Source organism: Syngnathus acus, chromosome 23 (genome assembly GCF_901709675.1).
Source record: "Syngnathus acus chromosome 23, fSynAcu1.2, whole genome shotgun sequence".
NCBI classification, from domain to species: Eukaryota; Metazoa; Chordata; class Actinopteri; order Syngnathiformes; family Syngnathidae; genus Syngnathus; species Syngnathus acus.
The window spans coordinates 3,473,774-3,487,498 of NC_051107.1; the positions used below are offsets into that span (position 1 = coordinate 3,473,774).

Here is a 13,725-nt window from a genome sequence, read left to right on the forward strand (position 1 = left end):
ACGCAAATTTTAAAGTATCCGTGTTTTTAGGCTTGCTCTTTGTTTGAAGAATTATTTCCAAGTCAAATTTGCAATTCCGGTCTAATTAACTAATATATTCCATAATTCCAATTACTTTGTTTTGCTTCTTCAAACTCTGTTTTTGCAATGTAAATCGCCTACTGATTTTCGTTATTGCAAAAGCAAGTGGTTATTAAGTATAACTTATGTTTTGCACCTTCGTGACCCTCCTAAAACTTTCATCGTTGCTTGACCCCCCACCCCGCGACCCCTTTTGAGTGTAACTGCCAAATGTTATCTTCTTGACAGGGTTACATTCAACCATTACGCGTACCCCCTTTACTCAATGAAAAAAAAAAAACCTGTCACAAAATGGCGGAGACGGACGTTAACAGACCCCATTTTGAAGATTTGACAAGCATGCGGTGGGGAAATATGTGTTTGAATTGCGTGCCACCTTCGGCGGCACGTCTTTTTTTTTTATTTAGCAGAGCGCACCGGAGTTCACCTCGGCCGCCGCCCGTTTGGACAACCCACGCCCGTCAACCGAATTCGGAGCTCATGAGTTCGCCGCTAGCTAGTTAGCATGGTAGCTTAGCGTCCCAAGCTAACTTGACGAGGATACTACCGAGCCGCTGTGAGGACATTGGGATAATCCTATTAGCTGCTAACTAGTGTTATCTACAAGTGTATTAATGTTAGTAATGGATGAATAGTTAGTAACGCCTCGAAACGCCGTTTAGTAGCAATACAATGTTGTAGCATCGCCTTGACGCTATTTGTACCACAGTCTTTCCCTCTGCTAACGCATAAAAAAAAATCAATATTATGGTTACTATATTCAGTTAATTCAAAAAATCATAGACTAACGTTTTTATTTATTTGTTGAGGTAAACATCACGTTAATAGTCGAGCTAATAATGTACGCTAATGTAATTACAGTGCAAGATAACATGCTAGTTATTCGATATTTTTTCACGTTCTTTCAATATCAACGTTGACATTTAGTTAAGGCGACCCTGCCGGGATTAACACAATAATAACAGAATGGGAAGTTTTTGTTAGTTATAATCAAACAACAAACGTATTAGCAATACAGGCTACAGGCTAACGTTAGCTCATTGTACTGTAACATGCAAGCAGGTGAATTTGTGTAAAATCAGATAATAAAACACTTGAAGCGCAGATCAGAGTTCTTACGTTTGATTAACTTGATAGTTAAGCATACATATTTTTCGTCATTTGGTCTTTGTTGACATGACTGTCAGAGCGTGATGTAGGTCAACTAGTTAACCCAAGTTCATAACTGACATATGTATAGAACTGTACACATCATTTGGCTGCATTGATCTATCACCGTGGAAAAAACATTAAACGAACTGTACTGTTTGTCTATAATTTGTCAATTCGATTCCTCCCTTTACAGGAAATGAATGTGTTTACTGTACCTACTTTTAGATACAACATAATATCTGCAAGGAAATTGAAGTTTTGTACTGGAGCTCATCATGTGACTTGTAAGTAATACAATGTTATATATGTCAAAAATGTCATTTACAGTATAAATTTTTCAATGATCATGCATTCAAAGAATTTGGAATATTTGTGCATGTTTGTCCACATATTGAAAGCATTTTTCCTTTTTTTGCTGTCAATAAAAAGTGATAAATGCAGCACAGCTATGTGCAGTCACACATCATATGATTTGACAGCCTGGCCACTAATGGCATATGGCGTAAAAGGGGCAAAGTATAGGCCAAGCAACCAAACAAAAGAACTCAGTGGGACGTTAACTGCGTGTAACGTCCTTACACGTCCCCCGGGAGTCCTCAATTTAAAGTTTTGGGGCACAGTGAGAATACAGAGGAGTTATCTAGTGGATTCTGGCTCCGCCTTGTGGCAGTCTGGAAAATTACATCTATCAATCAACTATGTTTACCTTTTCGTTAAATAAAGCCCGAGACCGGATTAAAACCGTGCAATATCAATACACCATGTCCCACAAAAAAAGAAATCAATTACTAATGTTTAAACATACCACTTTGCATGTTAAACTCAGCATCACTTATACAATATTCCTTTTTTTCTTTTTTTTTTTACTTGACAGATTCGTGCAGCTAAAGTTATGCAGCGTTTTATAATTTAGATTACATTTAAATATTGCTAACAATGAAAATGTATCCATTTTGCTTTTTATGTCAGTCCAATATCGGCGTGGAGATGCAGTCCATTTCTCACCACCAGGTGTCGCCTCAGTACAAGGTTTGGAGCCAGCTGTATTCAGAGGTATTCATTGTACATTTTTTAAAACAAAAATAATCCTAATATACATTTTGAGTATATCCTGAGATTTCCTAGTGTATTTTATAAAATTTGTATTTATAATAAAAATAATATTTTTGTCATTTGAAAGTTTTTTACTGCTTGTTTACCTCGGAGAGTATGAAACAATGAATAATATATTTAAAACAACTTCAAATTGTGTAATTTAAGTTTGTTTTGGTGAAACATTTTGTAATAATAAATAATTCACATGGCATGATGCTTTTGCAAATGGGGACATCACGTGTGTGTGTACCAACACTATTTAGAAACTGCTTTACATGTTTTACAACAAAGAAATATCTAGTTACTTGGAGCTTCAAAGGGGGCTTCTGTGAGACTGGACTCTTTCACAAAGTATTTATTATCCTGTATGGGAAGGGTGCGGCCCACTCAATACTCCTCCAGCTTTCTCACGAGACTAGACAGAGTATTCACTTTCCTTATTGTTTATTATAAAGTGGGCCATCATTTAGGACAATACCGCAGGGAGGCCTTTTTACTAAACTTATTCACTTCCATTTAGCATTCAACTACTTTTGATCACCCCATAATAAGTATAACTTAAATGTCTCTCATGGTAATTCCTTTTTGTGATTTCTAATAATCAAATTCTGTCATATTAAAACGCTCTATGGATGGTTTTAACGGCAGGTGAACCAGACCCCGCCCCCTCCAGAGGCAGGCGCGCTCTGATTGGCTGGTTCGAACAGCAGCAGCGCAACAGGGCAAGTTGACGTACAAAAATGACTCCCTTGCCGACGTCCACGTTTCCCACAAGGAAAAGCCGATTTGGTGCAAACTGAAAGACTCTCATCACCACTGCGCTGCTGGTAAGTGTTGTTTTTGTTTGAAAAATGTGACGAAAGCTGGAGAAAAGTTTGCAGACCGATCGGAAGGTTTCTACACTGAAAATGCCTCGTGGTGCATTGTATTAAAACTTACATTTAGTGTCGGAACCAAATTACAAGTCACATTCCTGCATTTAATGTACTTTTAGAGGTATATTAAAAGTACTCGTGAAGTTTAGACACACGTTTTTGTCCCTGATTGGCAGATGGGAATAAATAGTTAAGAGGATCACTGCGAGTCCATCTAACGTGGGAGGCTGCACTTGCTGATAAGATCGTGAATGTTTGGGATGAGGGAGACTAAAAAAAAAGTATTAGTAACCGATACTGCTGAATTTAGACTTGAGAACTTGTCATTTTGATGTGCAGCATACGCCCTTTGCAGCGTGCACACTCGGTCACGTGACTGTGAATCTATTTGAAATCTTGCTACAAATGTCATTATTAAGTATATTGTTTCACAAATGATTAAAACGATGTATTCCTTTTTTGTGAGCTAATGCATCATAAATAAATTTAAAAAATAATTAATACATAGTACAAAGGCAGCCTTCATCTATCTATTGGCACCATCTGCTTGATCTTTGGCACCAGGCCTTGGATTTCGGGCCAGTTCAATTCTTGTGAGACCCACATAAGACCAGCCCAGATGAGACAAAAGCAAGCTTAATGAGTTCAACTCCACCAGGCGCATATGGGCCGACACAATGGAGATGATAATGAAATTGCAGATTACCCTTCATTTATGTTACACATGTTGGGGGGCTTTGATTTCCATCCCTGTTTTGCCCGACCTTCACTGAAAGAGGGGCTTGAATAAGGATTTTGCAATTCCTAGAATACGTAGACCTACATTGGCGTGTCTTGGATACTTCTGTGTATTTTTGGAGGCTACATTTGGTTACCTTGGAGTCTCAACAATGAGCCCTACATAGTACATTGCTGTAAGTTTTTGCCTTGGTGACACAAACGATCGTATTTCTATCGTCGTAACAACCCATCGGGCCTCTTCAGCTTGCCTTGTGAGGTCGGCTAGTTGGAATTGATTTGCTGAGAAGTCCGCAAGGGACGTGATGATGTAATGGCCGTTAGTTTTGCATGTTTGGGAAGAAGGTCATCAGTAACGGCTCAGACCGGGCCCCTTGCCAGACAGGCCCGTTTGTAATTTAAAGAATGCCCGCCTTATCAACCGAGTGACCTCATCGAATTGTTTGACCTTCGAGGTTCCACTGCACTTGGTAGCGCTTGTACATATTTACTCCCCCCCCCCCCATCCTTTCAAATCAACCGGGCCCCTTCTGTATTGAAGCTGGCTTGTAAATGAAACACTCCTGTGACAGGATAATTAAGTCCCGACACAAAGGGCTCAGCAGGAAGGACTTGGATCGAGTGGGGAGTTGGTATTCTCTCGGGCCCGGCAGAACCCAGGGGAAGGTTGCAGGAGGTTCTTTTAGATGCGGTTCTGGCCACCCATCGTTTGATTATTTTTCATTTTTTTTCAACTCCACTAATTGAGGTCCAAACGCATGCAGCAGGAAGGTCGTAGCGTGCTCGGAGCTGAACGGGGTCATTGCCTTTTTTTTTTTTTTTTTTTAATAATTCATTTCAAAGTGACTCATAATTATATAAGGCTGTTCATGTTCAAAACATTTGTCATCTTTTTTTTTTTTTTTTGTTGAACTTCCAAAGAGCTAACATGACATTTCCTGGGAGTGTGAAAAAAAATGGGCCCAACATTTTTTTTTTTTGAAATTACACATGAGCCAACTCTTGATTTATTTGTTACTCATCTTTGGAATCCCTCCCAGGCATTCCCAGGGCAGCGCGGTGTAAAATCAAAAAGGACACTCGTCTGGAACGTTCTACTTTTAACTCCTTACATAATGCGCCCTTCATTTAATGGCACGGGCTGCGTGTGTGTGTGTGTGTGTGTGTGTGTGTGTGTGTGTGTGTGTGTGTGTGTGTGTGTGTGCGCCACGTGCTGAGTTTGTGTTGTGATGACGCTGCGTCGTGGAGGTGGATGCTGTCTGGAATAGCGTTGATCCTCTTAACTGATTAGTGCCCGCGACTAGAGAAGAGGAACCTGCGTGGGAGGCGGACGGACAGATGTCTACTCCCCCCCCCCCCCCCCCCCCACCTCCACACGCCATCATCCTTGTTTATTTCAGACCCCGAGGACTCTCTAATGAGCTCCTTTCCTTTTTAATCGACTTCTGGAACTCTCAAAATGGAAAAAAAACAAAAACACCTGGAAATCTGAGTTCTTTGGACTCGAATATCAATCGTTGGTTCTCGAGGGGCTTAGACCTGAAACAAAGGCGTCATTTCCATCGTAACAAGAAGTGCAGGTCGCTCGACTGAAATCCGATCTTTGTATCCCGAGGTTTCTGTGCGTCATTTACTCCGTTAATCCCTGGATTCGGAACAGCTCAATCCACACGCATAAAATGAAGCGAGGAATGAAGAACTAGTTTGTCCGTGAGTGGAATTGAGAAAGGGGAGAAAACAAATGATGGCTATTTTTTTCCTTTCCTGGTAACCATTTTGGAATTTGCGTGGAAAGAGTTGAGGGCCACTCCCAAGTTCATCACTACCACAACACAAGTTTTGTTTGTCTCCTCCTCCTCCGTCCATCTCGCCCTTTTGTTGACATCTGTGGGAAGTCGCGCCAGTCCATTTGCACAGTGACGAACATTTGCCGTGTTGTTCCGAGGGCCCGGATTGTTCCTTTCCATCTGAGATTCCAAATGTCACCGTTCTCCAGCTCTTTGGCACAACGGTGACATTTCAACACAATGCTTGAATAGTGTTGAAATTTTCAATGAACTTTTTTTGAAATATTTCATTTCAGCCTGTTTGGGGAGTTCTTGGATTGGTGGAAGTAGTTGGTGCAGGGGGGGAGTCGTCGGCGGGGGTGGGGGGGTGCAAAGGAAACAATGGAAGCTTTGTGAGTGTCCCGCTGTGACAGGATTTTTTTTTTTTTAGGGGGGGGTAGTCCTGGTTTCACCAAGCGTCGGCACTTCATCAGTCAGAGAGAGCGCCTCCTCCTGCTCCCATCCATCCCTAACTCGCCCCCCTCCCTCCCTTCTTGTCATCCCTTCGCTCTCCGTCGCCACTCACTCGTGCGCCTCCACTCTAACCGGCTTGCTAACGCATCTTAGCTGAGAGGGAAATGTGCTTTTTGCATTGAGAAGACTCTCACGTGGTCATTTTTTTTTTTTTTCTCCATTAAGGTGAGTGAGCTCACGTCATCTTTTCTTGGAATGCACTCTTTTGGAAATCTTTCCGCATGACAACATCAGTAATGTGCCATAGCGACGGTTATATGAGGTCATATTTGGAGAGGGATGTGTGTGGTGGCGGAGGGGGGGCGAAGGGGGGGGGTTGCACTATTGCCTCAGCTGTGTTGACCAAATTATCAATGTTATTAGGATCTCCATGCTGTGATTGCTTCCCCCCCCCTTTTGACAAACACGCTCTCACACATACGCACACCCGAAGGGACAGTTGAGTCGAGGGTAATCCTTCACATCCTGTGTGGGAAAGGGCAAGAGAGGAGCACTCGCGCTAACCACGTCACTTCCTCGTGAGAGTCACTTTTTATTCCGTGGAAACGAAAACAAGCATTTCTGCTCGTTATCAATCAATAATGAGCGCTCAGTTTGACTCGGCAGGTATCAAAATGAACGGAATTTCTCGCTGACCCAATTTGGAGTCTTAGAAAATAACAAAAAGAGAATTGTTTGAAGAAGAAATTTGAGGCCGGGAAGCCGTGATGGCCAAACTACAGTGGGACCTTTTTGTTACGCTAACAAAAGGCAATCCGGGAAGAGGTTTAACCTGAGGCTATTTTGATTTTGAATTAATTTTGCCAATCAGAAAGAAGGAAATTTATCAATAGTTTGATTTTACTACTGAAGAACTTTGATGGTACATTAACTAATAACTGTCATGTATTTCCAGTCGCACTTTTAAGTCGATATCAAGCCGATAGAAACTTATTTTAAGGTATCGGATACTCGCGGAGACTGCCGATATCAACAACTGCGTCAGAAAAGAATGCTTATTGTTAAAAAAAAATTTCCCCCAAAAGTTTAATTCTTTGCTCATATTCCCACAGAATGAAGAAGTGAATCATCTGTGATCGCAGTCATGGCTGTCCAGACTGGCATCCAGGTAAGTTCATGAATTAATTCATGTTAGATGGACAACACCACACAAAAAAAAAAAAAAGCATCGCTGCTCCTTTTTGAGCACCACCCATCTTCAAGCCAGGCTTTGTTTTCATGACGTTAGCAGCAGCTCCCTAGTTGTTATTTTGATAACATTCAAAAAAATGTCGACATCTGTCTCTCACCCAGCAACTGAAGCAAGCCCACCTCTGTCACGGCACGTCTCGTTCTCGTCACACGTGTCTGGCGTTCCGCTCTCGGGACCCCGAGGAGTGTCTTTAGCACATTTTCGGGAGGGGCGGCTGGAATGCAATCCAAAGTTTTTCCTCCTTCCCCTCCCAGTAAGCAATGTCAACCACGTGAAGATCCCAAACAACAAAAGTGTCAAGTTACGTTTTTTTGCATTGCGACGTATTTTGCAACCAACTAAACCCGTTTTTTTTATTTTTATTTAGTTTTTTTGGTGCCAGGCGATGCTCCATTGTCTTTTCATCAATCACAGCATCAACCAAAAATAAAGGAGCCCTAAATCAGATGTATTGATTAACTCTTATCCAAGATATTGATCCATAATCGACTGCAATGACTCTGCAATCGAGTTTCCGGTTGCGTCACGCAGCGCATTCGCTCGGGCTGAAAAAAAAAGTCCCTGAACGCATCATTAAAAGCGAACATCTGCCAGTTGAAATCTCACGTGCAAGTTATGTAATAGACAACACAAATCAAGACATCGATCGGTCTTTCTGCTTTCGTTAAATATCGAATTGTTTCGGGTCGCCTTTACCTTTGACCCTATTACAATCGCAGGAGGCTTGCGGGTATAAGTGGATCAAGTTAAGAGCATCAGCTCAACTCCATGAGGGGGGGGGGGAATCTAATGTACTGCTGATTTAATTCTCGGCTGTAAGGTTGCATTTAGTCGGCGGATTATCGGGAGACATTCCTCCATTCGGGGGGAAAAAAGGCGATTTAAGAAAATGGTGAACTGGCTAATCGGAGACCGCTAATCTGCTCGCAATGTAAATTTGAATTAAGTACTTGTACATTGTTTTTGTTACATAATTAGTCGTATGTAAAAAAAAAAAAAAAAAAACACATGCAAGTGCTCCCAGTTGAGTTTTGTTACATAACTCGCGTTTGTCCAGCTGGGTCGATTCAGCTCTTTTGATCCAAGGTCACATTTTCAGAACATCAGGTGTGTGCGCGCACGAGTTTGTGCATCTTTCTCTGCGTGTGCTGCGCTCGGGTGGAAAGGTCATTCCCGAGGCGTTTGCTCCAGCTGTTCACCTCACGTGTTGCCTGCAGGGACTATTTTTTTTTTAACCGAATAAAATCAGACAACAAATTTATTCGAGGAAATTAGTCCGTTGCCCGCAGTGGACTGCTAATTGTATAAATAAATTGTTTGTCGTGAAAACTTTCAACATTCATTTTAGTAATAGCGTAGAAAATATTGTCAAATAACTCCGTCTCTGTTCGCCTTCCTGTTTGTCGGCGGAATCATCGAGAATGTTTCAAGGCCCGCACGAGACCCTGCCTTGTTTTCAACACAATAACAACGGAAGGAATGTAATATCGGCACGTAATGGACATCGAGATTATCGCCGTGGGGGGGCGTGGCCGCCTCGTAATAAATTGCGTAACATCTGTCCGAATGAGTCATCTCCATGGACATCTGCTAGCGATTTCCCGAGCTTGTAAACAATGAAAGACTGTATCGAAGGGGTTTGATAATTCCCTAATCATTTGGGCATGACTAAAACCCACCTTTTTTATTTTTTTTTACGTTCCTCTGACTGCTTCTAGATATGGTTTGGCGAGAAGTTCGACGCCCCCGTCCTGAACCCGCGGTGTCCCCGCAGCCCGTTGGCGCAGCGGCACGGCCGCGGGCCCGGCCTCACCGACGTCTTCCAGTACGACCAGTGGCTGGCCGTTCGGCACGAAGCCACCCTGGTACCCATGCAGGAGGATCTCGCCATCTGGCTCACGGGCATGCTGGGTACGTTTGATTTCCTTTTAGAGCCCAATCGATTATAATTTCGCAAGGAGGAAATCAAAACTGGTGGGGTTTTTTTGGGTATCGCTCGGAAACGTGACGGGAATGACCCAACTTTTGTGTTTCTTTTCAAACTTGACTAGAAGCTCTGAAAGTCAGGTGCAGTTACTTTTGTTGTATTGGTTTAAAAAAAAAAAAAAAAAAAAAGTGGGCCAATCTTTGTCACTTTGTGCCCATTGTGGATTTTGTCCCACATAAGAATTCAGTGGCAGGTCCCATATTTTTTTTTAAGTGCAGACAATTGATTGACTTTTACAGAAGAGGAGGTGAGGGCCGAGTTCTTCATGGAGGAACTCAACAACGGCGTCAAGCTCTGCAAACTCATCGGCGCCCTGCAGAATAAAATCGCCCAGAGTTGCCCGTCTGCACTCGGCAAGGTGAGCAATCAAATCGGAGCTGAAAATTATTTCATTTGAGCTTTATGATCTGAATTTTTTTTGTTTTATTCCAATAGCTTTTTCCAACGCAGAAGGTTGCCTGTAAGCTTGGCGCCTCTCCGGGTTCATTTTTCGCTCGCGACAACACTGCCAACTTCCTGTCCTGGTGTCGGCGCATCGGCGTGGACGAGACGTACCTCTTTGAGTCCGAGGGGCTCGGTGGGTTGACGCCGCCGAATTTTTCTAATCCCGCAAAACCCTTTGCATAATTGTCAAAGGGATTTTCTCCTGTTATGGAACTAAATTAGGCTTTGCAGAACAAAAGGTTTATTTTATTCTCAAATCCGATGACGGCCTGTTTTCTTAGCCTGCAAGTACTGTTTTTTTTATTTTAAATCGCCGATGACTTCATTCAAGTCTCCCAAATCGAATCACACAAGCAAAAGCAAGCCAGGCTGCGAGCGGTTTTATTAATATCCGTACATTTCAGCTCTCTGCTCTAAATTTGTGTTCCCTTCTGCATGATTCAACCAAGCATCCTCCCTCCGGGGAATCATTAACTTCCATGTCACGTTTTCAAGCGTTGCACCTCTGTCGTCCCGGATGTTGTCGAAACAAGAGCCGAGAGGACAGCTGCTGCCTCGTGTTATTTCCTCATAAAGTCACCATTTTTATTTTTTTTAACAGTGCTGCATAAGGAGCCCAGGCAGGTCTGCCTCTGCCTGCTGCAAATTGGACGCATCGTCTCCAAGTAGGTCAATTTTGTTTTTCCATAACACATTGCGAGAAAGAATCCACGCTAACGCAAAAACTCGGCAGGTACGGCGTGGAACCTCCTGTGCTGGTCAAATTGGAGAAGGAGATTGAGCTGGAGGAAACCCTGCTCCTGACCGAGCAGCCGCCGCCGGCCGTCCAGACCTTCAGCGTGTGCTGCCAACATGGCGGCCTTTACCAGTCAGGGGTGAGTCTTAAATCTATATTTTTGGTCACACGTGAGCTCTAAATTCATCTGTAACATCCACGTGCCCCCGCCTCCATGATGTCCACCAAGATGGTGTCCGGCCGGCCCTGCCGCTTGACTGGTCCGCCGTAAGCGGCATGACGCATCGTAACTGACCATGTGACCGCGTCCGCAGGCACTCTGTGACTCGCTACTGCACGTGGCATTAAATAAATGCACAGATTTATTTTTTTTCTGCCATCTGGGCTGGTTTCCTGTCTCGTTTTATGACTCTAAGAACAAGTGAAGTGGAATCCAAAACATAAGTAGCTCCAAATGTGCAGCTCGGAGACAATAATGAAGATCGCCACGTGTTGCCTTCAAGCCATCTGCCGTTTATTTTTTTTTAACCATGATTCTAATTGTGGTGAATTCCACAAAATCAACCCTCCTCACTGTGCCCCATTGTCCCTTTTTCAGGAACACGGCGCCGACGACCCGCCTTGCTGCAACTGCTCCAACAGGGTGTCCATTGAGTACCTGTCAGAAGGTCGCTACCGACTTGGGGACAAGACCATCTTTATTCGGGTGAGAGTTATCGGCTACTCCACATCTCAAAGGGACACAGTGTGTATTGAGAAGGATCTCGTTGTTCCATCCGAAATTCGATACTCCCCGAGTGAATTACTCCCCCGAAACCCGTAAGCCTTGTTTTCTGCATCGCTTTCTCTATCGTCGGTGTTTCGGCTTTGTAAAATAATAATGTTGCAAAGCAGGCGACCATAATTAATGCCTAAATTGCTGTTTATGTTAGCTTTACGTTTTAGCCATGCGATTAGCGTAAGGACACATTTTTAAAAGAATGAGGCAGAGGTGAGTCAATCAAAATGTATTGATTGCACATGAAGGTTGATTTAAAAAAAAAAAAAAAAGTAGCTTAAATAAATATTTTAATTCAATGTCCCAAAGTGCTGTTTACATGTTAAGCACCACTTTAAAGCGCTGCAGGTAAGCTCGTTATCTTCCAACGGATGACCTACGGCGTTAGTCCCATTACATCATGAGCCAAAGTGCTTCTTCACGATTGGTTGACATTGAAGCCGAAACTTGTTGTTGTCCTCAGATGCTTCACGGCAAACACGTGATGGTGCGCGTCGGGGGCGGCTGGGACACGCTGCATGGCTTCCTCAGCAAGTACGACCCGCTGCGCGTGCTGCAGTTCACCACCTTGGAGCAGAAGATCCTGGCCTTTCAGAAGGGCCCGCCAGGCTTGGGAGGTCACCACGGCAATACGGCGCCGCCTCCTGAGATGGACCCCCTGGCGGCTGTCGACGACCTTATCTCCTCGTCGTCGTCCTCCTCTTCCTCGTCGTCCTCCTCCTCAGGCTCGGTCTGCAAGACCTCGCTGCCAGCCGCGGGTCAGACGTGTCGCTCCTACGCCGCTTCGCCTGCCTGCACGCCCACGCTGGCCAGGAAAGGGGCTGGCGCGGTGCCAAAGAAGAACCTCCAGTTAACGTCGCCCGCCCTGAGGAAGCCCACCCAGCTGCCTTTGCCTGTCTCCACCAAAGTCTCCTCTTCGTCCTCCTCTTCTTCTTCTTTGCCCAGCACACCTGTGGGCAGCTCCAAGCAGTCCCCCAGTCCAGTGCAGGTCCAGCGTAGAGCTTTGACGCCCCAAGCAGACCCGTACGCTGCATCCAGACCGAGGCTTCGACCGCCCACTCGCATCCCCGCCTCTCAGCCGAGGAGTCCGGTCTGCCCCGAGCCTTCTTCCAAATGCCCCAAACCGTCCAATCCCATCGCCGTGCCACGCCCTGCCACCGCCCCGAAAGATGCCCGACCCCCGCCTGGCGCCGGCCAGCGCACTCGCCTCGCGCAGCGCCGCCCCGGCTCCCCCGCCTCACGCCTCCGTCTCGAGACAGCGAGGAGGGTCCGGGCGGCAGCGCGTAATGCGGCCACGCCCGTTCTGCAAGCTCGCCCGGCCTCCCCAGCTACTCCAGAACCTGCCTCACCTCTACCCGTTAAAGACACCGCAGCCAAAACCAAGGTGCCGGCCTCGACCAAGGATTCCGGCCCCTTCCAACGAGGTCCCGCTGCCCCTTGGCGACACCCTGGGGGCAACGGTGCCCTCGCCAACACCAAAGTCAACCAGAAAGAAACCACCACAACCCAGAAGGCAGGACAAAAAACCTCCGCTTTGACTCACACCATCAAAGCCGTCTCGGCCCCTCCGAAGACCACCCCGGATGTCATCGCGAAACCGGAGCACGGCACCAGCAGGAAGATCCCTCAGTACAGAGGCAAGCGCGAAGACCCTTATTTCGAAATGAACTGTCGAAGAAGGCAGAAGACCTGATGGGAAGGGCCTTTACCAGCAGGCTGGTGAATTAGAAAAAAAAAAAATCTGCACTCGTTTCTGCTCCTTTCAAACTTAACCCTTATTGAATCAAGTCTACTGCAATTTTATTTCATAGCAGGGGTTAGAGTTTTATTTTTTACGCATATTCCACACTTTTCATCGAAAAATCGACAGTTCTTATGTCTCGTCTTTGTGGTGGAATAATCGACGGCTCCTCTTTAAACTACCTAACAGTTTCTTCTAATGTTTACATTTTTACACACGCAACAGTCGCGACGGTCTGAGATACTTTTGTCCAAAGTGAGCTTCGTAAGCAGAAAAGGCTACCAAAGTCATACGTGTCATTTCTAAACGACACAACCGGAACTGGAACGATTTTATTTCTCCAGGGAGTGATGGATAATGACATCTTGGCGCCATCAAGATCAAGTCCTCTGTCATGTGCCTTCATCACAAATCAGAGTGACTGGCATTAGAATGTATTAGATGGGTGAAGGGGATTTTTTTTTTTTTTTTTTTTAAATGAAATTTGCACAGTGTGTACAAACACTTTTTAAGGAGGCAAAGGTTACAGATAAACTACTGATCAAACTACTTTTTATTTTCTCTCATCAGGCCATGCCATCACTTTCAGTGCACATTCAAAACTTT

General features: G+C 44.7%; 1 protein-coding gene across 4 annotated transcripts; it reads left to right on the plus strand.

Annotated features, from left to right (window-relative positions):
* The first annotated feature begins 344 nt into the window (after nt 1-344).
* On the plus strand, nt 345-13,210 carry gas2l3 (growth arrest-specific 2 like 3). 4 transcript variants are annotated; one of them, XM_037243590.1, is made up of 12 exons: nt 370-425; nt 1,459-1,517; nt 2,203-2,286; nt 2,977-3,155; nt 7,294-7,349; nt 9,152-9,344; nt 9,660-9,778; nt 9,856-9,997; nt 10,466-10,529; nt 10,598-10,739; nt 11,199-11,306; nt 11,842-13,210. In XM_037243590.1, exons 5-12 carry the CDS (start codon nt 7,326-7,328, stop codon nt 13,069-13,071), a joined length of 2,022 nt encoding a protein of 673 aa, XP_037099485.1. In that variant the 5' UTR covers nt 370-425; nt 1,459-1,517; nt 2,203-2,286; nt 2,977-3,155; nt 7,294-7,325; the 3' UTR covers nt 13,072-13,210. The 4 variants fall into 4 exon arrangements, with proteins under 4 accessions (XP_037099483.1, XP_037099485.1, XP_037099484.1 ...); XM_037243588.1 differs by having other exon boundaries at nt 345-1,517; XM_037243589.1 differs by lacking the exons at nt 370-425; nt 1,459-1,517; nt 2,203-2,286; nt 2,977-3,155 and adding an exon at nt 5,146-6,406.
* Nucleotides 13,211-13,725: the final 515 nt, after the last annotated feature.